The 27,629-nt window shown below is 54.3% G+C and overlaps 9 protein-coding genes across 9 annotated transcripts; 2 read left to right on the forward strand and 7 right to left on the reverse strand.

Moving 5' to 3' along the window:
• Positions 1-546: 546 nt before the first annotated feature.
• On the reverse strand, positions 547-1,278 carry CGCS363_v003175 (uncharacterized protein; the record flags this gene model as incomplete). Its single annotated transcript, XM_036635024.1, has 1 exon — positions 547-1,278. One exon carries the CDS (start codon positions 1,276-1,278, stop codon positions 547-549), a length of 732 nt encoding a protein of 243 aa, XP_036499235.1.
• A 786-nt stretch (positions 1,279-2,064) lies between these two features.
• On the reverse strand, positions 2,065-3,142 carry CGCS363_v003176 (uncharacterized protein; the record flags this gene model as incomplete). Its single annotated transcript, XM_036635025.1, has 2 exons — positions 2,065-2,690; positions 2,857-3,142. The coding sequence occupies 2 exons, from the start codon at positions 3,140-3,142 to the stop codon at positions 2,065-2,067; spliced, it is 912 nt and encodes a 303-aa protein (XP_036499234.1).
• An 813-nt stretch (positions 3,143-3,955) lies between these two features.
• RED2-1 (Dehydrogenase RED2) lies at positions 3,956-5,328 on the reverse strand (the record flags this gene model as incomplete). The annotated part of the gene is made up of 4 exons (XM_036635026.1): positions 3,956-3,959; positions 4,013-4,168; positions 4,424-4,558; positions 4,622-5,328. 4 exons carry the CDS (start codon positions 5,326-5,328, stop codon positions 3,956-3,958), a joined length of 1,002 nt encoding a protein of 333 aa, XP_036499233.1.
• Positions 5,329-6,970: 1,642 nt separating this feature from the next.
• Positions 6,971-8,713, reverse strand: CGCS363_v003178 (Satratoxin biosynthesis SC1 cluster protein 4; the record flags this gene model as incomplete). The annotated part of the gene is made up of 6 exons (XM_036635027.1): positions 6,971-7,918; positions 7,966-8,033; positions 8,082-8,118; positions 8,170-8,348; positions 8,402-8,540; positions 8,615-8,713. The coding sequence occupies 6 exons, from the start codon at positions 8,711-8,713 to the stop codon at positions 6,971-6,973; spliced, it is 1,470 nt and encodes a 489-aa protein (XP_036499228.1).
• A 3,964-nt stretch (positions 8,714-12,677) lies between these two features.
• CGCS363_v003179 (putative acid phosphatase) lies at positions 12,678-13,946 on the reverse strand (the record flags this gene model as incomplete). Its single annotated transcript, XM_036635028.1, has 3 exons — positions 12,678-13,413; positions 13,467-13,780; positions 13,839-13,946. 3 exons carry the CDS (start codon positions 13,944-13,946, stop codon positions 12,678-12,680), a joined length of 1,158 nt encoding a protein of 385 aa, XP_036499227.1.
• Positions 13,947-16,119: 2,173 nt separating this feature from the next.
• lepB-4 (Transcription factor lepE) lies at positions 16,120-18,711 on the forward strand (the record flags this gene model as incomplete). The annotated part of the gene is made up of 4 exons (XM_036635029.1): positions 16,120-16,764; positions 16,834-18,393; positions 18,454-18,558; positions 18,619-18,711. The coding sequence occupies 4 exons, from the start codon at positions 16,120-16,122 to the stop codon at positions 18,709-18,711; spliced, it is 2,403 nt and encodes an 800-aa protein (XP_036499890.1).
• A 2,064-nt stretch (positions 18,712-20,775) lies between these two features.
• Positions 20,776-21,549, forward strand: CGCS363_v003181 (uncharacterized protein; the record flags this gene model as incomplete). Its single annotated transcript, XM_036635030.1, has 2 exons — positions 20,776-21,005; positions 21,060-21,549. 2 exons carry the CDS (start codon positions 20,776-20,778, stop codon positions 21,547-21,549), a joined length of 720 nt encoding a protein of 239 aa, XP_036499891.1.
• Positions 21,550-23,296: 1,747 nt separating this feature from the next.
• Positions 23,297-24,190, reverse strand: CGCS363_v003182 (uncharacterized protein; the record flags this gene model as incomplete). The annotated part of the gene is made up of 1 exon (XM_036635031.1): positions 23,297-24,190. One exon carries the CDS (start codon positions 24,188-24,190, stop codon positions 23,297-23,299), a length of 894 nt encoding a protein of 297 aa, XP_036499888.1.
• Positions 24,191-24,713: 523 nt separating this feature from the next.
• On the reverse strand, positions 24,714-25,130 carry CGCS363_v003183 (uncharacterized protein; the record flags this gene model as incomplete). The annotated part of the gene is made up of 1 exon (XM_036635032.1): positions 24,714-25,130. The coding sequence occupies one exon, from the start codon at positions 25,128-25,130 to the stop codon at positions 24,714-24,716; it is 417 nt and encodes a 138-aa protein (XP_036499889.1).
• Positions 25,131-27,629: the final 2,499 nt, after the last annotated feature.

Here is a 27,629-nt window from a genome sequence, read left to right on the forward strand (position 1 = left end):
CTTTCCTGCACCCGAAATGAATGCAGCCAACGCCACGTCAGACGCAATTTCAAGAAGGCAATACCTGCGAAGGCGCATGAGACAACTGGTAACCGAGCAGCAATTCTTGTCTCCCTTGACCATGAGGGCAGCATCAGACACGATTGCCTCCACCCGGAAACGAACCATTGTGAACGCAAGCTGTTTTTCATTACCATTACTTTCGTATCAACTACAATGGCTGACCGACCCTCAGAAGTACTCGGCGAGAAGTATCCTGGACGGCTATGCTTTCTCTTCGACCCAGGGCACTCTACACGTCACTCGTCTCTGCAAACAAAGATCGGTTCCGAAACCTGGGTATCGAATGACCCGACCAGCGTCGGTAACCTGTTGCTGAGTGCGGCTTGCCAGCGGCAGCCAGTGTCGGGTCCGAACAGAGTTGCTCTTTGACGCATGACCGTCGCTTCTGTTTACCATACGCCCGGTTCACTCTTCCCACGTCGCCTGCTCCGTCGACTGTGGTCTCAGCCCAAACCAGACATCGTTTTGTCTCGAACCTAGCCCTCAGTGGCTCTTGCCCGCCTCCGCCTGCTCCTTCCTCTTCGCCGCGACGAGGGCATCAAACCTCTGGAAGCCAGGGTAACCCTCAAAAAACAGGCTGCTAACCCACTGCCACCAAACACTGGAGCCAGGCTCGATGCCGTGCTTCACCAGACGAGTCCTGTGGAACCACCAGCACTCGGTGAGATGGATTCCCAAGACAGGAAAGAAGATGGTCTTGACGAGCCAGCGATAAAACAACGGGCCACCGGGAAACACCGTCTGCAGGAAACCCCAAATCGGTCGGCCGGGCAAGACGAAGCCCAGCGTCAGGTAGCAGACGAAATAGAAGGCGACCGAAATGCCTACTATCAAGGCGAATCCCGAAGAGGCCTCAAAGTGCGAGACGGTAATGTCGCTGTAGCCAAGGGCCTCCCTCGACACACGCGCCATGTCGACGACGGCGGGGCGCACCTCCTCCCACGAGGTCAACGCCGGGTTAAAGGCAACAAAGTACTCTTTTCCGCCAAGGCCACCAGCAGCAATGGTCATGCCCTCAAAAGAGACGTCCTTCATCCACGGAGACGAGGCAGCGCCGCGTCCAAGACCAGCGAAGTGCTGCAGGTAGTAGGAAAGTTCGCGCTTGTGGTCGCGGTTCATGTGCGACATGATGCGATCGCGGGGGTCAATGGCACCGGCGCCGCCGGCTGAGGCGGCAGCTCCCGAGGAGGCGGCGACGTTGGCCTGGCGTGCCATGTTGTGGTTATGGTTCGTTCGGCAAGTGGCTGGTGAGACAGGTGTCCAATAAGAAGCGGCCCGCAAGTGGCGGAAAGGTTTTCCGGCAGAGTTCTGGACCGCGCTGCCGGGTCGAAGCTGAGAAGCTTAAAGCAGGCGCTGGGAAAGCTTCAAGAGTTTGCGTTTGAGTGAGAACTGGAATTTCCCTCTCAGGTGTGGAGGGGAGAGAGGGGGGAAGGGCAGATAAAGCGTTGGTGAGTAAGGTTGGGACGTGGAAAGGGAACGCTCAGGACACTCGAGCAGGAGTTCCAACCAACAAAACCCAGACCAAAATTGCGGCAAGTGGCCCGTGCGATCCTTGTCTCAGGCGGTGAGTGGGGCGGCCGTCGCGCTCTTCTCCACCGCCCGTCCAGTGCTACAGCTTCTGGTTGGAGACGGTCACCAACAAGCTCTTTTGTTGCTTTTTCTGACAACTGACGACATGATTTGATTCGAAGGAAAAACGAGACAGTTTTGACAGGAATCCGTGTCCCGAGGTTGGTTATGAGGCTCTGCTAACGACCTGACTGTGTGAAGCTCGAGCCTTCGGGGAACTCGGAACCCGTGCCCTTTTCCCCCAAATTCTCAGAGAACGGCAACTGTCGGCAATTCCTTCTCTTTGCGAAATAAGCTTTCCGACGTTTCAATCTCGAGAGCGGGATGAAGTCCGCTTATCTCAGCAACTCTTCGACTGGTTTGGCATCATTGGGAGCTGGAACGGTTTGAACGTCGACTTTCGTTGACATTTGGAAGTCTGCTACAACTCTATTAACTCATCGCGCTGCGCCTGTTCGTCGACAGCTCCTCCACATGTTCGGTCCCACCCCCAAGCTCAGGAGTTCTGTCCGTTGCCAGCTCGACGGGCTGCACCGTCGGGCTCTTCCACTCTGCGGAGTACCCGCCATACTGCGAGGGCGATGTATACGATGCAGGCGACGTGTACTGGCCTGAGGGCGCGTACCCGGACGGCGCGTAGTATCCCTGAGCCGCAGCATCACCGAAGGCTGCGCTGCCTCTTGAACCAGGGCCTGATTTGTCGGCTCCGTTCTTCTTTTGATGCCGTTTCCATGCCAGGAATGCTGCAGCACCAGCAGCAAGTAATGTCCCCAGGGCCGCCCCGATGGCGATGCCAGCCACAGCGCCAGCAGAAAGACCGCTTCCGCTGCTGTCACTTCCATCTTGCTGCACCGCGGCATCGGTGGATGCTGAAGGCGATGATGTTGATGAGGGTGGCGAGTACGCAGTTGGTGTCGTCGCCGTGCCCGCAGAAGTCGGCACGGATGTCGATGTCACCTTTGAAGTCGTCGCTGGAGCTGAAGCCGATGCCGAAGCCGAAGCGGCCGACGTATCGGTGATGTTGAAGTAATGCGACTGGGCAGCCTGCTTCACGGTTCCTGATAGAAGGTCAGGTAAAAGACCCCCAGCGTCTTTGCCTCGGCAGGAAACCCATCGAAACTGGGCTTCCAAGTATACGCCCTGCTCGACAGATTCACTGGTAGAAAATCAGTCATCGTGAGTCTTGTCAACATCCCATCACCTCGTTGCTCCTTGGAGGCCTACCTGCGAGCCTCTTGTACAGAGACGTCTTGAGCTTATCCGACGCGTCGCTCCACACAACCAGATCAATCTGGTCAAAATCCGTGTCCCATAGAAACGTGATGTCTTTGCCGACCTCGTAGGCTGGGTTCTCGCTGTAGTCGCCTGTGGGCCCATCGGCAGCAGGTCGTCGGAACTGGTTCACGGCGAGGGCATTTTGAGCGAACGCGAGGGCCACACAGAAGAATGGCCAAGGGTGCATGTTGTCGATCCTCGGGTTGGTGAATCGGAGAGAGTCGTACGCTGCCATTGAGCATGGGCGAATGCCGGTTCAGGGCAGCTCTCGTATTAATAGCTATCCTTCCCTCCCAGGACTGTGCGCTCGACGCTCAATTGCGGCCAAATCTTGCCAATGCTGGAGCCTAGCAGGGCTGGCAAGACTAAGATGGTGTGGCTGGGCGCCACGCCTATCTTGACCTAGCGAGGCCGTTGATGGCTGATTCCCGGCATCGTTGTTGGTTGCTCGGAGATCGAAGAAGAAAGTCCAAGTTTCATCTTGGAGAAAAAATAACGGGCGCTTGCCGTCTGGGCGCTTGAGCGGCTGAGATTGTGTGCCAGAGAGCTCAGAGTGCCTATCCTTATATGTCGACCAGACAGCAGGGCGCTCTGCCTCCCAGATCTGCCCTTGAGCCACTCCACCGATCGAAATCAAAGCGCTTCACGCACCGGCCGAGTGATCTCTGATTCTCCAGTAAACGGCATCCAATCGGATTACCAAGCTTTCTTCACGCGATTGAAGAGGTCAAATTCTGGTCCGATCGGCAGCGAAATGTGTGTAGATGCTGTTCCGTAAACCCCTAGTTCCGAAGGGACAGCCACCGGTCCGGGTCCGGGCCGGCCAGTGGGGAACAACGGGCGGGATGTCCAGTCAGTCTTCACGGTCTGGCTGGAATTAGCTGGTCTACAACGCGTCGTTCAACCCCGTCTTATTACTGGCAATACTAGATGCCACCGAGCTGCCATTGGCGCCCGGAACCATCAGCATTGCGGCCATACCGTCAATGAATGCGGTCCTCGTCATGGCAAGAAGATCAGCGCATATATACTCGCGGAAATGGTTTAATCAACTATTGTGGTTGTGAATCCCATTGATTATATCGCATTTAGTACGTAGACTTACTTTGAGTAGGCAAGTATTCGCCAAAGGGAGCCACGAATATCCTCCGAAAAGGTGTTCACGAAGCGTAGAAGCACCCCGGTGGAGACACCAGTCGTGTCGTTCTTGCACGAGCTACGTTGCGCCCAACAGTAGAGATTTGAAACAGTGAGAAGACAGCTCCAAAGATGGAGTGTTAGCCCGGCATCGCTTGTGTATCCATGCATTTGATGCTATGATGACCGACGCTCAGCAGAACTTCCTCCAGTATCACTGCAACCAGATTGGTATCATACTCGAACCCATCGTTATCAAGCAGCAAAAGACCGGCCGTCCAACACATGGGCCTTGGACCCTCTTATCAACTCCTGCAATATTGTCGGGAACCCCTGAATTCCGGAGATCAGGCTGCACCACCCAGGCAGAAAAACCGACCCGCTCCTGCCACGGAGTATCTGCTTCGTAATAGCGTCCGCAACGTCTTCCGGGTCGAGCAAATCCGCCGGAAAGTCACCCTTGACCGTAGCACGCTGTATCAAAGGCGTGCGCGTGAACATTGGGTGGATGATGCTGCTCCCCATATCAGACCAGTGCTTCCCAACTTCCAACGAAGAGAGAGAAGAGATCACATACCTCGTACACACATTCCTCGCATTATACCGATACCTCAACTCCTGCGTCAACCCCTCATGCAGCGACAACGCAGCCGCCTTGGAGCACGAATACCCCACATTCGACGCCAGCGTCAGGAAGCTCGCCATGCTCGCGACCGTCACCACGTGTCCATGATCGGCCTTCACCATCGCCGGCAAGAACTCCCTCACCATCCAGAACTGCGCCACAATATTCACATCAAACGTCCGGCGCACCTGCTCGTCCGTCTCCGCGAGCAGCGGCTTGCCCGTCCCGACGCCGGCGTTGTTGACCAGCACCGTCGGGTCGCCGCCTAGATCCTCGCGGATGCGCTGTGCAACCTCGCGCACCGCGGCGGGGGAGGTCACGTCGAGCTGGTAGAAGCGCGCGTTGGGCGGGAGAGGGGTGAGCGGGGGCTGGATGTCGACGGTGACGACTTTGATGTCGCGCGCTGCGAGGTTGCGCACGAGGAGCGCGCCGATGCCGCTGCTTCCGCCGGTTATGAGGACGATCTCTTTGGACCAGTCCCAGGGTGAGGATGTGCGAAGGTACCAGCGCACGAGGGCCTTGTTCAAGGTGTAGATGAGGCTGAAGGCGGCTAGGATGCCCAGGGGTTTTCTGAATGATCGGGATTGCAGAATTTGGCGGGTTATGACTGCGAGATCAGCAGCACGCAAACGGTCGAGAGTTGGTTGAAGGAGACCCATGATAACACAGGGGTACAGGAGGCCGCGAGAGGTTGATTGTCGTGAAGATCTGATGACGAGGAGTAGGCTTTAACAATGCGGTGTGTTGCACGACTTGCCATGCGTAACCTCTCAACGGAGTATCGGGCTTATATCCGTACGACTTACCAAATCCATCATCTGCGATCCTTTCGCCCGCGCCTGAAGCGTGCAGAGAACTGGCGTCGGGCTGGGTGGAGGCGAGTCAATGGTCTCACTTGTCCTGTCTCGACCATCGCCATATCCAGCCAGCCACATTGCAGGAATAGGTCGGTTATTGAGCTGAGTCCAGTGTACGATTTTCCCCATACGTGCGTTCCTGTCCATTTTGGCTAGGCTGCATGGTGATTGCAAAACATGACATCACCTACACCGTTCCAGTGAGGGGAGACCGGTGAGATCAGCGGGGTTATCGAGATGCAGCAATGCGGTACGACGACGTTTGAGCATCATCAGATCCCCGTTGGTTGCACAACTACACAAATGCCGTTGTGATTGTGGGTCACTCCGGTGTGGGGATTGCGACCGGTCCTCTCCGGCCGTATCACGGAGCCGGACATCGGAACCCGGTCGCCGTGTCGGCATCTCTCTTCTCTTGCCAGCAACCCTTCCCAACAAAGCCACTACCTTGCTCACGACTTCCCTTTCGGGGCCATCGTGGGAAAATCGGCCGGGCAGCTCCGCACTTGACGGATCACTCCAATCAAGGGTCCAGTCCCTGAATCCCCCCATTCCAACCCCAGCCGCGTTTCCCGAACCGCCACAACATGCCCCATCCCAAACATACTTCTTCCACCATCCTTCTAGGCTCCCCAGCTCACCACACCCAAGCCACGAAACCGCTCAACAAGGTGGTCTTGTAGTTTCAGGCGGCCACTTCAGGCGGAGAACCCCGCGCAGCAATAAGAGAGTTCTACACAATCAATTACCCCCTTCACCCTGGTAACACGCACTCACACAGATTAAGCTCTGATCAAGCTCCCTCCATACCTGCCCCCGCGCGCCCGATGATTGGTGATCTCCCACATCGAGAATGAACGGCACTTCTTCCAGGTGGTCTGGAATCACGCCACTTTTGAGATGGGGATGCAAACCTTATCCCACGACACGAAGCCGCGACGAGGTCTGCGGGCGATATGTCTCTCGTGTAGAGTAAATGTCCCCCGTAAGGTCAAGATATTTTAGTCCTGGACCCTTGGTTTCTGGATCTTTGTTTCCAGCACGTGGCGCATTCTTATTCAGACTTGGCTTTTCGATTGAGTTGAGCCCCGGTTTGGGCTGATATCGTGGGCTGATGCTTCAGCTGCGAGCAATCCGGCCATGGATGGATACGTCCAAGTCAGCGGTTCGGACAAGCCCCACCACGCATCCATCTTCACGAGGAAGTTTTGACGAAGGTTCAAATAATACTATTACTTTTACACTGTTCAGTTCGTTTTATGTATTTGCCCGTCAAACCAACGCCCCTCCATGCAAATGGTATCACAGATCCCATGCCCCAATCAGTAGTATCCCATAGCCTCCAAATAGTGACTCAGTGCTGTGAACCCGAGCTGGCGCCGAATCGCGACTCCGGTTCATCGACTGCCTTGACCCATTCGAATCTCGTGACCCCGAGGTCACCTCAGAACGTTGCCTTGTCCCTCTGTCCTCTCCCTAGAGGGTCCTCAAACGTAGTCGTAGTGCTCACGTGAATCCCGCTCTCGATCGAGCTCCGCCTAGTCTCAGCAGCCTCACCACCATCCGCATGCCTGATATCCGTCCGCACTTCCCCTTTGGACTTATCCCCCAGCTCCAGCTCGCTCTCGTTCGGCTCCCTAGCCTGCGGTATGAACGAGAAGAACTTGCGCCTCTTCTCCACCAGCCGCGCCGCCCGCGCGACCTCTCTCCTCTCCTCCTCGTAGTCGAACCGGCCCTGGTACTGCCGGTTGCTGTCGATGGACCTGAACCCAGACCCGGCAGACGCCTTGCGATTTGGTGTAATCTCCATCGCGGCCGTCGACCCGAATATGCTCGGCAAAATGCGGTTGAGCAGCGTCCGGACCGCCGGCAGACACACCACAATCATGGACACAGATACCTCCACCCCGGACCAGATCAGCGGGTCCGTAAAGTCCCATGTCGGATTGAGCGAGCGCGTGAAGAGGACGATATACTGTAGCCGCACGCAGGATGTGATGAGGATGAAGACGCCGAGGCCGAACATGAAAAAGATGCCCGCCTTCTTGCGTCTGGACATGTTGAGCTTGTAGAGCAACGGGAGCGGCAAGAGGATGATAATGATGTCGTGGCTGATGCTTAGCCCGCCGGCGACGAAGGCGAGGGTGTTGATATCGAGACAGTGGTGCGGGCCATAGTCGCCGCGCCAGCCTACCCAGTTGAACTCGAAGGGAATGCACTGGAATATTTGCATAAAGAGCAAGACTGTCGTCGAGATGATGATATAGCCCATCGTTCCGTACGTTGCCCAGCGGAACGGTTTGTTGGGAAAGATTCGGAGGTAAAAGAATAGCACTGATATCTTGGTTAGGCCTAGGCAGGCTAGGTAAAGGCTCTCGTCGACATAGAATACCTGGTCCGGTTAGATGCAATACTGGTGACGACAGAATGGTGACTGACTTTGAGGCCGAATGTGAGTTCGTCCGGCCTAACCATCCACACATCTTCTCCAAAGGCAACGGCACCGGCTAAGTCTTGTTAGTAAAGAACTTGACAACGGAGGCTGCTGCGCTTACCAATTTGTCCAAGCACGACAAAAACGGCAAACATGAGCTGTACTTTGTCAGATCGACGGCCATCTACATCTCTCGCGTGCTGACATACCCCTGTGAACAGCATGATCCAGTCGTCCGGAGCGAAATGATGCATCGTCGTCCACCGTGCGTATAACCGCAACGGAACCATCAAAAAACCAGTAATCTGAATGGCCAACGGCGCCAGAATGTCCACCTTGCGCTCGCGTGTTGGTCTATTGCATGCTTCGGCCTCTAACCTTGCGACATCTACTGGCGTGTTAGTCTTCTTCTCAAGCAAATTTGGAAGGGAAAGGACGAACCTAATGCTTCTATCCTCGTACAATTCGCGAGGAGGCATACCTGCACCTGCGCCTTCAAGTCTTCATTGCTACATATGCAGGTGTCGTTGTCGACGGAATGACACGCTGACGCTGGTATCGCGTTGATAATGCAAGTCAACTACACCACCCAAAAGTAAGTCAATATTCTTCAAGAAGAAGCCACCATAATGGAGCATTCCGAAAATTACTCACCCCGCATGGCGGCAGCTGGCCGACGAAGTCGGTGAGCGCACCCTGTGATACCCCAAAGAAGGCGACCGCAGCCACCAGACCGGCCTGCATCGACCTCATCTCGCCTTTCCTCTCGTTCAAATGTAGATATGCTGCCGTGTAAAAGCCCGTAACCGAAGGCGATAGAATGATGAAATGGAAGAAAAAAGGGGCAGCTTAAACAGATGTTGTGCCCTTGGGTCGTATCAAAAGGGACGAATCTCCCCGGTCATGGAATTCGCGGACGACCACAGACGGCTTGCTTGTCAATGTCATCCTTGATGGGGAGGGGGGAGATGCAGCTGCGATATAAGCTGCGGACTGCCGTCCGAGCAAGGGAGGTTTGCGCTTGCTTTTTCCTTTTCGCTCAGGGGAGGTAGGGAGGAAACTAGCACGGGAGGTGGACTACACACTATCAGCTAGTGTGTGTAGAGACGGCAGAGTGAAAAAAAGAGTGGTGTACGAGAGAGACCGCCCAAACTCTGGTTGGACTGATCCGTCCCGTCCCTTTAGCGGGAAGTGTGGCCCGGATGCATGCCCTTTGCAGGTAAGCTTTCGTGCTCTCCACATGGCTCGAGAGCCGTGTCCCAACTAATCACGTAAGGTAGGTAACGGAGTAGACCTGTCCAATGAGCCTTCACACGCATCGAAGGTCTGAATGAAGATTGCTGGATGGGCAAGCCGGGACGGGATGGGAGGGAGGGGAAGGGGAGGTTTGAGCGGTTCGGGACGGGATCAGGGTTCGTCAGTCAGGCTAGATTATGTGAAGGAGCGGAGCGGTATCGTCTCTCGGGTGTGACTCTGCTTCACCGCAAGTGACTGGCAGAAACACGTTCCGCGCAAGAGTCAATGGAACAGACAATCGAAGGAAGCCCTCGTGGCAGTGGATCCTTGATCCGACCTAAGGTAGGGAATGATCTGGGTGACATGAGCCATTTGCTGGGTGTGAACGGTTTCGTGCATGTTTCCCGTGTCACGTTGAGCGCCGCCCCGGTTGGTGACTTCTCATGGCTTCCTCCTTTTTTTGCTTTTCCCTGCGTATTCGTTGTTTCCAACTGCCGTGAGGCAATCCCAACTCAGGCAAAGGCTCTGGGAGTGAGTCTTCATGAGTAGTAGCCATGTCCTTCCGTGGTTCCTCCTCCCGGAATATGCTCGCTCAATATGCCTAGGGCTGGGAGGACTGAATCATGTTTGCCTTTTTGTCACAGTGTACTTTTGCTAGTTTCATCCAAGCTGCGGAGAAATTTGACCTTGTTGACCTGAGTAAGGTGCTGCGCGGGCCAACCAGACGGCGTTGCGTGAAGCTCAGGTGGGAGGAGGAGGAGGAAGAGCCACGCGGTGACCAGCAGCTTGAGCTTAGCTCCCCACTGCGGAGATCTCCTTGTTTCCTCCTGTTTTCCCACATTTTCCCCATCCAATTGCTGGGCCAATTGCTGGGAAGAGAGAACAATAAGAGACCACTCACCAGTCCCAGAGCCATGAACACGCCGGAGGCCCGTGCGGTGAAGAATGATGTTATCGCCATGCAAGGTCGATCCATGCAGGTCATCTCTCAGTTCACCCTCAATCGAACAAGAACACGATACTTGGGTTCGACGCCAGGACGACGGGTGCAAAGAGTAGGACGAGCTTCCTGCACAAGTGAGATCCGTCTTGTCCCATTGTCCAGGAGGAGGACAATTGTCCCTCAGGAAGCCAGACCGAGCACCGCCCCGCCAACGGTCCGATCGAGCAGCTCGACGCAAGAGACCGTGAGTCTCAACGGACGTCCAAGCGGGGGAGAAAAGCCTCACAACCTTGGCACGGCGCTGCGGATGCCAGCGGCCGACGGGGGCCATTCATCGTAGGACGACGGAAGGGCAAGAGTCGCGATGCGAAACAGTAGTACAGACCTGGCGTTCGAACGGAGCGGGACTGGGGAATCCACCATCTTCCCACGGAGATCCTCTCGCGTTACACCAGGAGTGTTTCTCGTCGCGAGAGGTTGCATCTTGGCCAGCTCTTTTGCGGGTATCCGCATGGCCTCCCGGTCGCAAGATGATCGGGTTGCTCTTTTTTCTTCCCTCTTCACCACTGGGCGTCACGGGATATGGAATACCCCAACGGCGCAAGAGACGGAGGGGGAAATGTCTTGTTACACAGGGCCACAGTCCGGTTGAGATTGCGACCCTGAGAGTTGCAAAGGTGACGTCGAAGACAGCAACTGGAAACAAGCCCCAAAAGTGGGGGGACGTACGCCTCCCGATAGCTGTCGCGATGGCTGATGCTATCGTCGCCAGCCACCCGGAGCAATGGCGCCCATTGGGAAAATATTGTCCAGCAAGGGGGATTCTGTCGTGCAGTCTCCTTCCTGGCGCACTCTTCCTGGCGTGTCTATTGACAGATGTGAGACATGCAAGGGAACAATAGGCACTGGCGGTAGCGCCGCGTGCCTTCGCCGTGGCGCTAATGCCACAAGCGCGGCGACGGCCTCACGACGAGGCCCGCTCTTAGAGTCGCCGCGGTCGCATTAACGTCTGGCGAATGAGGAATCCTCGCGGCTGGCGTGGCGCAGGAGGAGTCCGTTCTTCTGTGTCATTAGCCTCGCAATGGCGTTCCTCGTCTCCTATTCAATGTCAGAAAGTCGTGGCCGGTCCGGCTTTGTGAAATGCGTCTAGAAGGAATTGCCGCGCTTCGGGGCCGATGTTGAAAGACGCGGCGGAGCAGAAATGGTGGCTTTTCTTCGAGTCATGGAGATTTGCTAGGGCTGGCTCTGGTGAGACGACTCTCGGACTGCGAATCTTACATGCAAGTCATACTGGCAGGCAGGAACGTGGTCTAGATTCTGGCACTGACAACAACGTAGTGACGATCAGTCTGATCGATCCTGTGATTGAGCGAATCTAGATAGACGTCGACATTGCCATGAAAGGTCGCAACTTCTAATCGAGGACTTTTTAACGATCTCGGCATTGGCCAGTAGGCTAGAAAGAGTCAAAATGTCGGCATTTGCTCATGAACTAGGTGTGATGCATGCTTCGGGAATAGCTTCAGATAAAGTTACCCCTACGTACGATGCGCGTCAACCGCGCCGTTCGTCACATTGACCGGCATGCATCCGGCCCGTCTTGCTTTCCAAAAGCTACAACATCGGATGTGGAACGGCATGTCATAGTTGATTGATACCCTAGAGTGCCGTCTACTGCATCCAAGCCCATTCATGATATCTGCATGAGAGCTTATCTAGATTATAGATATATCATCTCGTGCGACCCCTAGCATGTGACGAGATGCATATGATTGTATCATACAAAATACATACATCATGGAAGCTGCGACAGGTCGGTTCTGTGGGACTCGAGCGGTGCTTCGCTCTCGCCGAAAACACCATTCTGCCCCATCAGCGAGTCGTGAAATGTCCGCAACAGGCGACCTAAACCTGCGAAAAACGGCGAAAAGGCGGCTTCGCTGTGCGGTCTGGGGCGGGACGCACCAAAGCAATGTCCGGTGCTGCCATGTGGCACATGCGCGATCCGCCTCCGAGACTAGTGATAGCCGGGTAATAGCTGGGTGTTTCCTCATGCTGCCAACGTTCAACGGATTCCAGAAGTCACGCCAGAATGTTCGACGCTTGACAGCACATGTACTGGCCTGAATTCAACGGATAACAGTGGTGTCACCATTAATTTCCGTTGAAGCCCGGTGATGGTCAGAATGCGCCCGATGTGTTCGTTCAACCTTCCATCTTAAGGGCGGACGCTATCACGAGCTGGTCAAGCACATACGCACAAGACCAGCCCATGCGCTTCACCTCTGCGCAACGTAACTTCCGATCAAGTTGCCATACCGCAATTGGAAGTGCCCCTTTTGTGCCGCGCGAGGCCGACAGCGTCCTCTCAAGCTCTTGAAGCCCACGCAGCGGTATGAGAAGGCTCAGGATGACTTTGTGATTTGCAATCAAAGGAGGCTGGAAATCGCCAAAGCTTCATATGCATAAGATGCTCGATCAGACTTCGGCATAACCCGGCGGGGCGCAAGCTTTCGAAGTTGTCTAAGTTCTCGATGCTCAAGCCCCATGCCTGACAGGAACCTGCGGTATATACTTTGGTTGGAATCTGGCATCATAGAGAGTGCCTTTTCCATCATACGGTGTCTCCTCCTTATGGAAAATCCATTGCAAGCGAATATGCTCCAGAATTGGCAGCCCGCTCGACCCGTTGAGTCCAAGATTCGGAGGCGGATACGGACGGAACTTGCCAGTGTCGTTGTTCAATGCTCCAGGGTACGATTCGGAATTGTTCACGTCCGCCATGTTAGGCGGGTCCTTGTTTGATACGAGAACTTTGCTTCCGAGGTTCTGCGCAAACTGGTAGATGTTGGCTCCAACATCATACCTCCCGAGGTTCGGAAGCTCCCAGTTGAACTCGACCGTTGACATCATCGAGTAGTGCGAGTAGAAGGTCTTGTCCTCTGTCCCTTTCAGGTTCTTGGGAATTGCACTTCCCATCAAGAGTGACACGATCTGGTTCGGCTTGCCCTTGTCTTCGGACTCGTCATAGGTCAAGAGGATGAGAGTCCTCTCATTGAAGGCGTCTTCGGCCAACATGGGCTTCAAAAAGTCGCGGGCCCACTTGGTGGCGTACTCGAGGGTGGTATTGTGACCGTCGTTCATCATGTTGGGAGTCATGAAAACGTACTGGGGTACTTGCTTGGCCTCGAAGTCAGTCTTCCACTCTTGGAAATCCTGGATGTTGAGCAGCCGGGTTCCGTTGAGATTAATGGAGTCGAAGGAGACAAAGGGGCTGCGCGAATATCAGTTTCCACGGAAGCAAACTTCATCAACAGGCCAACCAACTTGTGCTTTCGGACGTAGTCCCACTTGCCGCCGCCCGTCTGGCCATCACTGGCATCGGCCAAGTAGCCCGGACCAGGCAAATCCTCCATGTATGCCTTCCATGATACGCCCCGCCAGTCGAGCAGATCCACGATAGTAGAGACGTTTATTGGCAGGCGTATGCGTTCGTCGTGGTTCAGGCCAAAGTAGTCGCCTGCAAGAGCTGCAATATAGTTCGGCTGGCTTGGGTGGGTTTGGGCGTAATAATTGGTTAACAGAATCCCTTCCTTCTTCAGGTCGCCAATGTGGGAATCCTTGACTACTTTGGCAAAGTCCTGTGGACAGCTAATATCAGCAAGGGGTGCTGCCGGCGGAGGAATGTGGGCTGCATACCTGGTTTTCCAGCCAGATGGAAATCAATCGATCGAAGCTCCTACCGGGGATATGATTGGCTTGAGAGATCGCGAGAAATCCCGAGAGCAAGGCGAGAGAGAGGCGCATCATGTGTTCTTGGCGTCCGCTATTGCATTGCAGTCGTCAATCGGTGATATTGGAAAGGTCGAATCTCTCAAGAGGAAGCTGTTTTGTTTTGTTTTGTTCTGAAGGCCAGAAGCCACGGCTTTCGCGGCGAAATGCCATAATCGCAGCAAAGCAAACACATTGTGTCGCCACGAGCTCGCTTCCGCTCCGGTACGTGTCTCACAATGCTACAGTTCACCGGGGCCATGGCGGCCGAGGAGTGTCGCGCAGCACGCGCAGGCAAGCCAGCATCCCGTGCAGCGTTTGACGTCGATCCCCTTGAAACGCTTCCAGCGTGGCCATTGCCAGCTCCCATCTGCCATCTGCCAGGCAGCCTACGAAAACCTGCCAAAGCCTCCCAAAGCCTCCCGAAGCCTCCTTGTGGCTGTGACCGGACCAAGGCACGAATAGGGACCCTGCACCGATCTCGGAGTGCTGATCCGCCATCGACAAGGATTTTGATCTGATAACTTTAAATGTGGACTGAAGAAAAAAAAACTTGGTGAGGAGGCCTGCGTGTTTGCGTAGCCGCTGCGGGCGATCACACCAGGCTGGAGCCCGTCGGGTCTTCGAAAAGCTTTTTCGGAAACTTGTGGGGTGTTCGTGTCTGCTGGGACGGGGAGGGATCCATTCCGCCTGCAGCTGCTGCGCGATATGAGTGGTCGGAAAGATCAGTCTCTTTCGTGATGCATTCCTGCAATTGCAAACTATGACCCCACTCGTGTTTAACCGCTCGCTCGCGTGCCTGCCCCCCTTGTTCCTTGAGCAGCTGGGTTGGGCTTCGAGGTGAAATTTTTGCAGACGACGATTTTCGGGTCCCGAGGTATGCGGTCCGTCCTTCCACGTCGATGTTGGGGTTGGTGTTGGGGTCATCGCATCAGTCTTTGTCCGCTGGCAGCATCGATGCCAGCAGATCCCGTTCTGTCATCTTTGACAGGATGGGATGCATGAATTCTGACTGATGCAGCATACTATCGGTGGTGGCGGGAACTTGTTTACGAGAATCAAAAGTTCTCGCTTCGCATGCCGGTGATCATTTCGTGACCCAATGCGAATGGCACTGCCAAGGGTTCACCGTAGGTTCGAATGACAAAAAAGATCCATTGATGGAGACGGGGGCATCACGAACCCGGAATGGTCGGCAGCGCCTAGTGTCAATCGGTGTGGCACAGCCTGACACTCGTCCGCTGCAGGTGCTTTTTTTCACACCCGTCGGTACGGGCAAAGTAGCGTCGTGCATGCATCGCATCCCTGGAGAGACGGAGGCGGACTTTGAGAGGGGAAAAACTGAGATGTCGCCATGCCAATTGAGGATGTATGACTCCAACAGATGATGACAGTGTTTGGGCTGCTTGGACGGCCGCGTTGCCGACTAGACGACAGAAGGATCAAGAGGCGTCGTCCGGCGAGTGTCTGGCCTTGTCCTTGTGTGTTGTGTAGTCTGTATGGCTTCCTTCGTCCGGTCTAACGAGGCCGCGTCGTGGGGTTACTCAATGCCCTCGCAATCCCCCCATCACGACGTTACAACACAATCGACGAGGATGATGGCAGTCCAGGGCATGCCATCTCGATTTATGTCAAGCTGGTGGGAACCGCGCGTCTTGCGTCGGCTTACTGCGTGGTATTTCGCTCGGTTTGTGGGTTGCAGAGAGCAAATTATCTGATGGAGATCCCTGCAGTGTGAGTCAAGAGATGGAGAACAATTGGGGGGAAGGCCCGATCTAATCTTATCAGATGCCCCACTTATTAGTGGAAATTCTGGCTCGGCGCTGCTCGGTTATACCACCTCGGTGCTCGGAGACATCGGTCTTAGGTAAGCTTTCTGGGCGCCCTCTAACAATCGTGCACCTAAAAATAGGTTGCACGCTGTTAAGCCTCACGCGTCGCAGCCTCGGCTCTAACTCGAACTGCCTGACAGGGGCAAGTTTCTTCCCTTGGCCTCTCCAGTACATCTTGACAGCAAACGGCAGGTGAAAAAGAACGCTCCGGACCGGAGCCTGACTTGAGTTTGTCACTCTGTACTTTTATTATAACCATGCTGGTGGCAAGTGTTGCGCGCGGCACACTTTTCCCTCGTTTTTGATCATTCTTCTTCGCTGCGTTGCAATCGATAAGCCCGCATCAAGAAAGAAAAAAAATGCCCAACGAGGACAAAATGTCGCCCCCCTCAGTAGACGACAACGACAGTCTCTCTCCCACCAACTCCCGGGGAGATGACGACGAGAACAGCCAACACCCCCGCAAACGCCAGCGTGTGCGTCTCAGCTGTCTAGAGTGCCGCCGAAGAAAGCTCTCTTGTGACCGTGGCTATCCGTGCCAGCGGTGCTTGAAGAGCGGCACTCCTGACCGCTGCACCTACGAGACCAAGTCTGGCGTCGTTCTGAACGCCAGCTCAGGAGTTCCCCCCGCGTTTGCCCAGCTGGACTCTCGGAGGAACGGTGAACTGGCCATGGGCGGCACCAAGGAAACCGACATGTCCCTGGTCCGGGAGGCGGCCAAGGACCACGACCGCATCCGCCGTCTCGAGCTGGAAGTCGCTCAGCTCAAGACTCAACTCACCCGACAGGCCATGTCCAGCTTCGATGGCAGCACAGTTGCCGGCACCAACTCACCGCACACTCAGAAGGATGAGTCCACCGACACGCCCGCCAATGATCCATGCGCCAACACTCACCAAATGGAGAAGTGCTGGCATCAGTACAGCGACGGTGGCGCCAATTCAGAGCTCCGCTTTTTCAGAGGCAAGGAATTCAGGACGAGGTATTTCGGTCCTCACAACGCCACGATGGCGTTCATCGAGGTAGGTCTATCGAGCTCCTCCGGGAGCCTCAATGATTTCATGGAGGACATTTATCTGACTTCATTCCAGTTGACTGGCCTGTGTCCCTTTATGAAGGAGACAGCAGATGAATGGCTGAAGCCAGTGAAGGCTCATGACCGCAAGGATCGTAAGAAGCGCAAGGAGGACCGCGACAAGTTTTATGCTCAGCCTGACCCCCGGCTGGAGGCTCTTCTGCCGCCCAAGGAGCAAGTCGATGCCCTGGTTGAGGTCTACATCGACCAGTTCGAGCAAATGCACCGCATCATTCACATCCCCACCTTCAGGAGAGAGTACTCGGAATTCTGGGAGAACCCTGCCGAGTCCCGCTATGCCGCCTTCACCGCCCTTGTCTTGGCCATCATCGCGGTTGCAAACTGCATCCACACTCACGAGTCTATGAGGTTCACGGGCATGATCTCCAATGCCCAGACCACCGCCGAGAAGTACATCAAAGCCGTTGAGGATTGGCAGGACAAGCAGAGCGTGAAGCACCGAAAGCTCATTCACTACCAAATTGCATGCCTCCTGTATCTTGGCAAGCGCGTCAACACGGTCAAGAAGAAGCGCTTCTGGACGAACTCGGGAGCTCTTATCCAGGATGGAATTTCAGTCGGTCTCCATCGTGAGCCCAGCCACATGTCCGGCAAGATCTCAGTCTACAACCAGGAAATGAGGAGGAGGATATGGGCGACGGTGCAGGAATTCGACATGCAGGCCTCCTTCGATCACGGTCTGCCAACGCTTGTTAGCCAACTGCACTACGACGTGCAGCCCCCGAGGAATTTGGACGACGAGGACTTTGACGAGGACACCACTCAGCTGCCCCCCTCGAAGCACGGAAAGGAGTACACTTTCTCCTCCTACCAGAATCTCGCTCGCCAGAGTCTGCCCCTCCGCATGGAGTTGAGCAGGCTATTGTGTGGCCCACCTGGGGAGATCGACTACGATCAAGTCATCAGGTATACGAACGACATCACCCACGAGATCGACTCTCTGCCATCTTGGGAGCACAACAACAACAACACCCACGGCGGCAAGCGTCCGCTCCTCGCCTACACCCTCCTCCACGTCCAGCTCCGTCAGTACATCATTCCTCTGCACCAACCGTTCCTCAAGCTGCGAAAGTCGAATGCCAAATACCAGTACTCCGAAATCATCTACTACAACGCCGCCCGAGACATCGTGCTCCTGCACGACAAGCTCTATGAGCAGGGCATCCGCTGCCTTAACTTCCTTCGCGAAGACACCCTCACCACGGCCGTCAACCTCTGCAGTGTCACGATGCTGCAGCCCCGCGGCTCGACCAACATGATCATGATCAACTCCCAGCACACGGTGAAGTTGCTCGAGAAGTGCCTTTTGATGAAGGAGGATAGGCTGCTGCGGACCGGCAACAACGAGCCATGGGGTTATTCCATCATGTGCTCATCCCTCGGCCTGCTCGAGGCCCATCTGGGCACGAAGACGACGGAGCAAGCGAAGGCGTCGTCCGCGGAACGCTTTGTCAACTTGCACTACAAGCTGCTGGCGAACCAGGAGCCGCCGGTATCGAGCCAGCAATCGGAGCTCTCCAAGATCCCCGGCCTGGAGGTTCCCGAAAGACCAAAGGTGAGCATCTTCCGCAATCAGTTCCGCACAAACGAACACTTACTGACTGAACCGCTCAAGTCCGTCACGCCCTTCTCCTTCCAGGGGTACCCGTCGTCTCACAACACGGTCGACGGACTGCTGCCTCAACCGCTACCTTGGATGTCATCATCCATGGATCCGCAGGTGAGTCTTCACGGAGACTTCTCCCCAGCACTCGTTGCTGACAGTGTGTTGGCGGCAAAGACGCAGCAGCAGTCGTTCAATCCCGACTTTAGTCTTGAAGCTCTGGGATTGAATTTGAACGAGTTGTGGGGAGAGTCGTGGGACTTTAGCTAAGATTTGGCGCACAGTTTGATTTTTCTGATTTAATGGCCGTTTACCTGGAAAGCCAGGAAGGGATAGCCCACCAAGGGCTTGATTTCGGAGGGCGATGATCTGTTACGGATCGTGTTTACGATGTTCGGAAAGCTTGATACCCATCTCAATTCCTCTACGGGATCTAGATATGTAATAACACCATGTCGATGACTCGCAGCATTCATTGCACCTGCTCTTTGGGTGTTGGTCTGTTCGTTCGGAACTTTTTTGCCCAGACACAAGCAATTGACTTGTCGTCTTCATTTCCTCTACACGATAAAGACCTGGGCCAGCATCCACAAACGCAATTTCCCATCACCTGGTCTTGAGTCTTTTGGCCCATCCACACTTTTGGGACCCATTGAAAGAGCTCATCTGGAACCCCGGATCCGGATGCTGCCGACGACTGACTCGGGCAGATTGAAATATTGGAAAAGAGGACGCCGGGGCCACGCCAGCCAACCTCTCACCTACAGGCGACAGCCTTGACACGAACATTTTGTCTTCGGCCGAGTGACCAGAAGGCCACCCGATTGCCATGTGGACTCCAAAGCTTGTCCACAATAGCCCAAAGGAGCTTCAATAAAGACATTTGCAGACCCCACCCCAAATACGACTCTTTCGCATATACGTAGCTGCGATATATATCTCTCGCCACATGGGGCCCCGACAAAAACAGTCCCCAAGAGCATGGCGAGCGCGCGAAACTGTTGTAAAACTAAAACGGACCCCCATCACTCAGCCCACGCTGCGACGCCAGAGAGGCAAACAACCCAGTTCCGTCACGACCGTCGGCCATGTTCCTCAGCGGCTGCGGTCGCGCCTGATTCGCGGGCGCATAACCTCGCCGCCAGCTGAGGCGGGATGCGTCAAGCGATCTTTCATGCTCGCCTCCCGACCGCTGTCGATGACGCAGATCAATTCAGCCATCACCCTTGTGTCGTTCCCGCGAGAGCTCGGGGAGAATGCGCAATTCGGTGAAGAAACAGAAAAAAGACCGCATTTTCTTCTTTCCAAGCACCCAAGCTGCAACTTGCAAGCATGCGACACCCCCACACAACTCAAATCGCACCATGTCCGACGACGCATATCCATAATCCGTCAGACCGCTTGGAGACCAGACAACGAGACCACGAGGAGAAGCTCGGGCGGGGAACGACAGGAGTTGGATATCGAGGTTACATGGCTCCCTCACTGGCACCGGACCAAGATGCCAGATGCAGGCACAGCGACAGGGATCAGCTCGGTACCTAAATGCATCTAGCAGCGAATGCTCCCCTGCCAGACGGTGACCCTTGGGCCCGACCACCCTCCTGTTTCTCCTCAATGGCCCCCAATCGCCGTGCTAAAGGCGGCAGCTGCGCAAGCTCCCTCTAGGCTGCTCACTAGAATCCCACGATATCGTCTCGGCATCCCGCCAGGGGCTTGCTCAGGCCCATATTCGACAGCGGGAAACGCTTCATTAGCACCATCGGCAAACGGCACTTGCAAACATGACCTGGCCCAATCGCGACACTACGCCGTGCCACGGGCGGGGTCGAGAGGGCACCAATGTGACCGATTCTCAGACCCTTTTCCTCTGGGCGAGAGGAGGATGTGATGGCCCTCGGAGATGATTGTTACCTAGCCTGGTGGGAAATATTGATCTCTGGTTCGTCGAGAGGGGCGTAATGGGACCCCAGCAGCGCTCTTCGAGTGTCTCGTGGATGATTTGCATGTCCTGAGAGGACGAGACAAGAAACGAAATGTGACTATAAGATATGCAAGACGACGCTGATCGGACGCAGGAACAGGCCCTTCTTGAACAACATCCAAGTTCGCTTGCCTGCTTTGCCTCACCGAGTCATTATTGCCCCCTCCCACACGTCACTCCCGTCAGCTGCAGTGGTGACAGTTTCAGAAGATCAGATAGACATATTTAGAGACGATCCCCCAGTTCGTCTCAGAGATCTTCTTATCTAGTACCGCACATCCGGCAGCTTCAACCCGATCCCTTCTTCACATCAAGCTTGACTTTCGACAAGTCATCCCCAAAAAGTCACAATGGCCCCTTCCGTCCTCCGCCTCGCCTCGTGGCTTGCTGCCGCCGCCAGCTTCGTCTCCGCGGCCCCCATCCAGGCTCGTGCCGTCATCGACCACGATGCCGTCGTTGGCTTCCCTGAGACCGTCCCCTCAGGCACTGTCGGTGCTCTGTACCTCAAGTACAAGCCTTACCTCAAGGTCGTGAACGGCTGTGTTCCCTTCCCTGCCGTCGACGCCGCCGGCAACACTGGGTATGCTCTCTCACTCTCATTTCACGTCTCACACAGAACACTAACACCTTCCAGCGGCGGCCTTGCCACCTCCGGCTCCTCCAACGGGGGCTGCTCTTCCTCCACCGGCCAGGTCTACGCCCGCGGCGGCTCCTACAACGGCGCCTACGCCATCATGTACTCCTACTACATGCCCAAGGACTCCCCCTCGTCCGGCCTCGGCCACCGCCACGACTGGGAGAACACCGTTGTCTGGCTCTCCGCCGCCTCCGACTCCGCTACCGTCCTCGGCGTCGCGGTCTCCGCGCACGGCGAGTACGACACCAAGACCTCCGGCATCAGCTGGACCGACACCACGCACCCGCGCGTCGGCTACCAGAGCATCTGGCCCGTCAACCACCAGATGATCTTCACCAGCGACCAGGGCGGCCAGCAGCCCCTCATCGCCTGGGAGTCGCTCACCGACGCTGCCCGCACCGCGCTCGAGAACACCGACTTTGGCAGCGCCAACGTGCCCATGAAGGAGGCCAACTTCAACAACAACCTCGGCAAGGCTGCTTTGTAAGCTTGCTTGCCTTGATAGTACGGGGAATGATGGGATGATGATATTCTACTATTTTAATCGGGAGGCAAGCGACTACTTGTTCCGGCCTCAGGGATGACTTTCATGCACATAACTTCTTAGTATGGAGCGAGGACTGGGTTTCCTCTGACGACGGCTCCTTAATACATAACCATTATTGATATCTTGAACTCGAGGCTTCATGAATTGCGATGTGTTGTGATGCGACAGGAGTGATCTGCGAACCCGAGCATACGAAGGCCACTAACACGCGGATCGCCCAGGAACAGCGCACATCAAGGCAATCACAATCTCTTGGAATCCGACTTCCCCGAACCGTCAATCCGGCCGAGAGAGCCCGCAAACTCAATTCTCAATCGTTTGCTCTTTCAATATAAATGAGAAGAAGCTAAGACTTATTTTTTGCGGGCAGTCCCGCTAACCAACAAAACATAAATGACGCCCACACCACCTCAGCGCAACAGGGTGGCCGTTGCTGTTCAGCTCCTGGCAGTGCCGTTTATGCGGTTCTCCAACACTCACACACCAAAATCCCAACCCCTCATCGGTGTCTCTTGTCGCCTGCCGAACATGGCAACATACCTCCGATGCAAGCTTACTTGGAAAAGTTGGAAAATCATGGAAAAACTTATCCCATGTGATTTCAACAGCCCGATCTAAGCGCTTGAATTAGAGTACAAATTGACCGCCGATCACTTCTCGTCACGGCACGAACTGGTACTCTACAAGAGCCTCGGGCTTGGTCCGTGGGAAGGGAACCTTTGAGGCGGGATGGGCCGCACACGAGTCACGGCACCGCGCGCGCATGCACACACAAGTCTAAAGAGAGATCGAAGATTCAATCAAAACAACACACGTCCAACCGGATACGTCGGCTTTTTCAGGTAAAACAGATTGATAAGATTCACCGGAAACTCGCATTCTGCACGTTTAAACCGGGGAGCGGGGGGCGGTCCCATCAGAGACGAACTGGTGGTCGCCGTTGAATTCGAGATTCACCCACGTGCTGGATAAGGTTGCCGCTCTTTCCAAAGTGTTAGTGGGTCTCTGACCCCGCATTTCGTGCGTCTGAAGGATCTTATGCGCCATTTTCGTCGGCTTCTCCAACAACAAGAGGCCCTATGGCGCAACGGTAGCGCGTTCGACTCCAGATCCGGTCCTGCGACCGTTTCTGATATGATATCGAAAGGTTATCCGTTCAAATCGGGTTGGGGTCATTTGTTTTTTCTTTTGGAGCATCTGGAGGTGTTTCTTTTTGACGTTTTGATGTTTTTTTTTTGTCATGTTTGGTCGTTTGTGTGAAAATTGGGCGGTTTTCGTGATTCTGGGAAAAGGCATAGGCGAGGCAACTTGCGTCTCATATTTTTGGAAAGCGCTCGCACGCATTCCTAATCTGACAAAATCTGACAGAGCCCGTGCGTTGCTGCGTTGAGATATGGGTGAATTTGGTCTTGGTGTGGGAGCAATCTGTCAATTTTCACTCAAATCTCACCTTGCTGTCTCACTGACGGGTAATGCACAGGCCATCGGTGCAGTCGGCCCCACACCTACCGAAGACCGACTCCGGGTCCGAAAGCCTTAGTTAGGCCCTCTTGCGTGTTTTTCAGTAGGATTAGATTAGATTCACTCCCTTGTGCAAGTAGTCTACGGATCGATGCTTCTTGTTTTCCAACTACTGTCAACACATGAACAGATGCTATTCCGTATCAACGCCCTGCAATGACGCCTATTAAATGCCCACATCAAAAGACCATGTCGCGTTCTTCAAATCCGTCTCTAACAATGCTACCACCTTTTCGTATATCTCTTGCCGAAAGTCCTCATCATTCAAGTCGAGCTTCGGCCGCGCAAATTCTCCCCCAATGCACCGTTGCACGGCGCTCTTGTAATTTAAGCTGTCCATCTGCCTCTCCTGTAGCAACCTCTGCGCTGTCATGGAGTCGTACATCAGTTTCGGAGCTCCAGGTGGGGGCGTCTCATACTGGATCCGAAGCGATTCAATCGTCCGGCCCAGGTTCAGCTCCAGCAGCAAGATCCCGAGAGCGAGCAGAGCAGGGCAGCGACTGCTTGGTGCCGAGTTGTTTCCTTTCTGCTTGTCTTCAAGGCTTTCTTGTAGTCCTTTCATGACGAAGGCGTGCTCGTATTGAAGCTCCGCCCCTCTCTTCAAGAACAAAATATCGCGGCTTGTCAGAATTTCGGGAAGCCATGGCGTTTGGTGTAGTTGAAGAAAGCTGGAAGCTATCATAGCTGCCAGGTGTAGCTTCGCTGACACCGGCATATGTGGGAACTCCAGCGGGCTCTCTAGGACCTCTCTCAGTGAGATCACTGACCACTGATCGCGGTATGAGCCAAACTTTGGGTAGACGCCAAACTCCCGGCACATCTGACCACTGCGATCTCTGATCATCCCATAGCAATCGAAAGCGAGCTGCTGCTGACTCCGACGAATGCGCTCGCAGAGGTTGATGTGATCATGCAGCCCCGAGTTTGAAGAGCTGATACTCAAAGATGAAAACGACTGCTGAACAACCATAGTCGAAGTCTGCCCAATGCAAGTTGCAGTGGCAGTTGCTGAGTGAGACATGGTGAAGCTGACGCTCTTGCTCTTCCCCATACCAGACATCTTTGTCTTCGAAGGCCTCCCGACGGGTGCTGAAGTCTGAACTGTTTTCCTTGGAAGGGCTTGGACGCGAAGTTCTTCCCAACCCACCCGTTCGTACTGCTCTTTCTCGTCGTTTGCTGTCTTTTCGTTCTTGTCGTAAGTCAACGCCAATTGGAAATCGAGTTTCTGTATGACATCCTCATCCTCATCCTTCTGCGCAAGCTCGACTGAACGTGAAGCCAGACCAAGATGAACCTCATGTGCGCAACTACATTGGAAGCTAAAGCGCAATGCACGGTACACGCTGCCCGAGATCTCCCGGACGAGTCTCATAAGTCGCCCTTGGGATCGTAATTTCCTTGTTGGCTCCAGCTGGATGTTTCGGTCAATCACAGACTCTAAACTGCTGATCCCTTCCTTGATTATTTCCATCTGTTCCGCATGGTCTGACCTCTTCAGAACGAAAGAGGCGCGCTTGAACTCCCTGATGATCAAAGTTGCTTCCTGCCATTTAATCTACAAGATGAGTCAGAAGTGCCGTATCTTAGTAGCCTGGGAATGAGGGAGCTCTTGCCGTGCCGTCCGGCTGGAGGTCGAGCTTCGTCTTCATTTCCTTTGTCGCCTCTTCCATATCCTTGATTATGTCCTCAAAATTGCTGAAAGACCTCCATAGTCTAGCCTCTATCTTGGCTCGGACTTTTTCTTCCTGCCACGCTGGACCAAACGGATCATCAACCATGGACTCGATCTGACATTGCGACACTAGCCCGACAAGAAGCTTTTCGCAAACATCTTGAAACCTAACCCGTTCAGTTTGGAGATTTCGAATCAGGCTCCGGAGCTCGCGATCATAGTTACGCCAGGCCCGAATCGTCGAGATGCCCTCCTTGTAGTGTTCAAGTGCTGAGATGAGCAGGGGAATTGTTCCCAAAACGACGCCGGCGACTTCAAAGCCAGACATTGCAGATGCCTTAGATATGAATCTATTGATGCAATACAGAAGATGTTGAGCTTTGTTTGCCCCTCAGCTGAAAGGTTGGTCCAACCGTAAGCGCCAGCCTGATCCAGCTACCTGCATGCTGACGGCTTTTGATTCGCTCATGCTGCGGGGGTTATCAATGTCAGCAGATACATCCTACTGAGATGACGCAAGATTTCACTCGCTGTCTCAATCAGCAATCATTTCTTCCAATGCTGCTCTCACATCACTTAACTACATCTCGTAGTCGCAGAGCCTCACCTGTATCACATGCATCATCTTTCACTTGTGGCTTCAGCTCCGTCTGCCACCCAGCCGCTCCGGCTTTCTTCCCGGAAACCTTCGATTGTTTGGATAAGGAGCAGTATTAAATGTTCCTAAAATATGACCGAAAGTATTGCGGATGTTGTCTTGGCGGCGCTCAGCGGCCTTAAACGACTTTTAGAAACCGTACGAGAGTCCCATGATCTCTCGCTCCGGATATCACTGCTTCCCAGACTGGGCGACGAGTTGGCCCGTCTTAAAGTATGGGCTGGAAATAGCGGCGCACATCGAACAGGTCGAGCATCTCTCGAGCACCGCCTCCGCGATGCGTCTCACATTCGACAACAGATCTTAAGACTCCTCAATGATCTCAAGGACTCTCTCGAAGATGCGGCAGACATCATGACCGGAAATGCAACGCCGTGGGAGGAGACTGAAGACGATGAAGAACCGCTGGATGATCTTGAGACGGAGACAGAGATGGAGCAAATTGCACTGGATATTACAGAACTAGTCGATTGTCTCCTGCGTCTCAGCGTCTCTATCCAGAACCCGGCACCTCATGATCGCTTCATGTCCTCCACTTTTACAGACACATCCGCGTTTGAGGAATTCGATATTCAACACGTTCAAGCCAAGTTTCAAGACATTGATGAACGTCTTGCGCAGCGTCTGGGCAAAGCCATGTCCCGCAGGCGCCAGTACTTCAAATATAGGGAGGCACATCATCAAAAGCTTTCACATGGTTTAGACCGCCACGGGGACACAAACAAGACAGAACCAACACTTCCCGCTCCAAGCACCCTTGCTTCATCCATACCTCTCCAGATGAAGCAAGAGGTTCCCATCGATCCCTCGGGCGACGATACTCAATCAGATGGAAGAGCCTCAGTTACCTCTTTCGCCACGTCTGTCTCACGCCCAAAAACACTAAAAATCCCACCGATGCCTGAAGATGCCCTCAAAGGACCGTTCATGTGTCCCTTTTGCTATCTCATTGTTTCTGTGCAAGATACTAGGGCCTGGAAGTAAGTCAAAAGTCGTACGTTTACTTTTTGAAGCGCCCCTGATAACTCATGACGTATAGGAAACACGTATTTGGTGACCTCCGGCCGTACAACTGTCTTGCCGTACACTGCACGGCACCAGATCGGGAGTTCTCAAGACGCAACGAGTGGATGCAGCATATGTTACAAAATCATTTACGAGTGTATCGGTGCCCTTGCGGTTGTCCAAACAACTTCTCATCGGCAGCGGAGTCCAAAGGCCATTTGCTGAGAGCCCATAGTGGAGCGATTCCTGAAAGCAAAGTCGACAGCATCGTGGAGTTGAGCTCTCAACCGCTGGCGCAGGATGCCCACACCGAATGTCCCTTTTGTCCAGAAAAGTTCAAGTCGCTAAAGAAATACCGCCGACATGTTGGAAACCACCAACAAGACCTGGCTCTGTTTGTCTTGCCTCAGACCGAAGTTGAAGATGAAAACAGCGAAGAGAGCCATTCACTTAGCGAACATGATTCAGACGACATCAGTTTGAGCGCACAAGATGAGGAACTGATTGATGTAACTGTCCAAAATCAAGTTTCAACCACTGCCGCAGGGGATGGGCCTACAGAAGATGTTCAACAACCCCGGATTCGAAATAGTTTGGATGATCCTCTGGCTTCAAGGACTTTCTCAATCTCCCCAACTAGATCGTTTTCAATCTCCTCTAGAGAGGAAGGTCACAACGATCAGGTTCCAGAGAACTCAGATGGAGATATTCCAGTCCCGAGAGGTTTCACACCCTCTCCACCTCGATCCGTCTCCTCGTGGTATGATGAGCCAGTCTCGGCAGAGTTCAGCGAGGATGAAGTCTCACCGATCAATCCTGAACAATCTTCTCACAACGAAGTAGCAAGCACGCAAACGCGCCAGCCTTTCGATGACGATCAAGTAAACCGGTCACCTCAAAGACCATTGAAAGGGACTAGTGACAACTTGGTTGATATCGAAATCAGCTCAACAGAAGAACCTATTGGAAACTATGCGACTGCTCATGGCATTGGTGATGGCGCTGGCAATAAGCGCCGAGCATCCTCCCCGCCAGACGACATAGACAGTGGTTTGGAGGAAGAATATCTCCGGCAGCGAGTGCCATCACCCAGAAGTCCTGTGAACGCGTGCAGAAACTGCCGTCGAAGAAATGTGAGTTGAAATGCGCTAAGTCATCATTTTG

This window comes from Colletotrichum siamense, assembly GCF_013390195.1.
Source record: "Colletotrichum siamense strain Cg363 chromosome Unknown KSG_Cg363_contig02, whole genome shotgun sequence".
Taxonomy (NCBI): Eukaryota; Fungi; Ascomycota; class Sordariomycetes; order Glomerellales; family Glomerellaceae; genus Colletotrichum; species Colletotrichum siamense.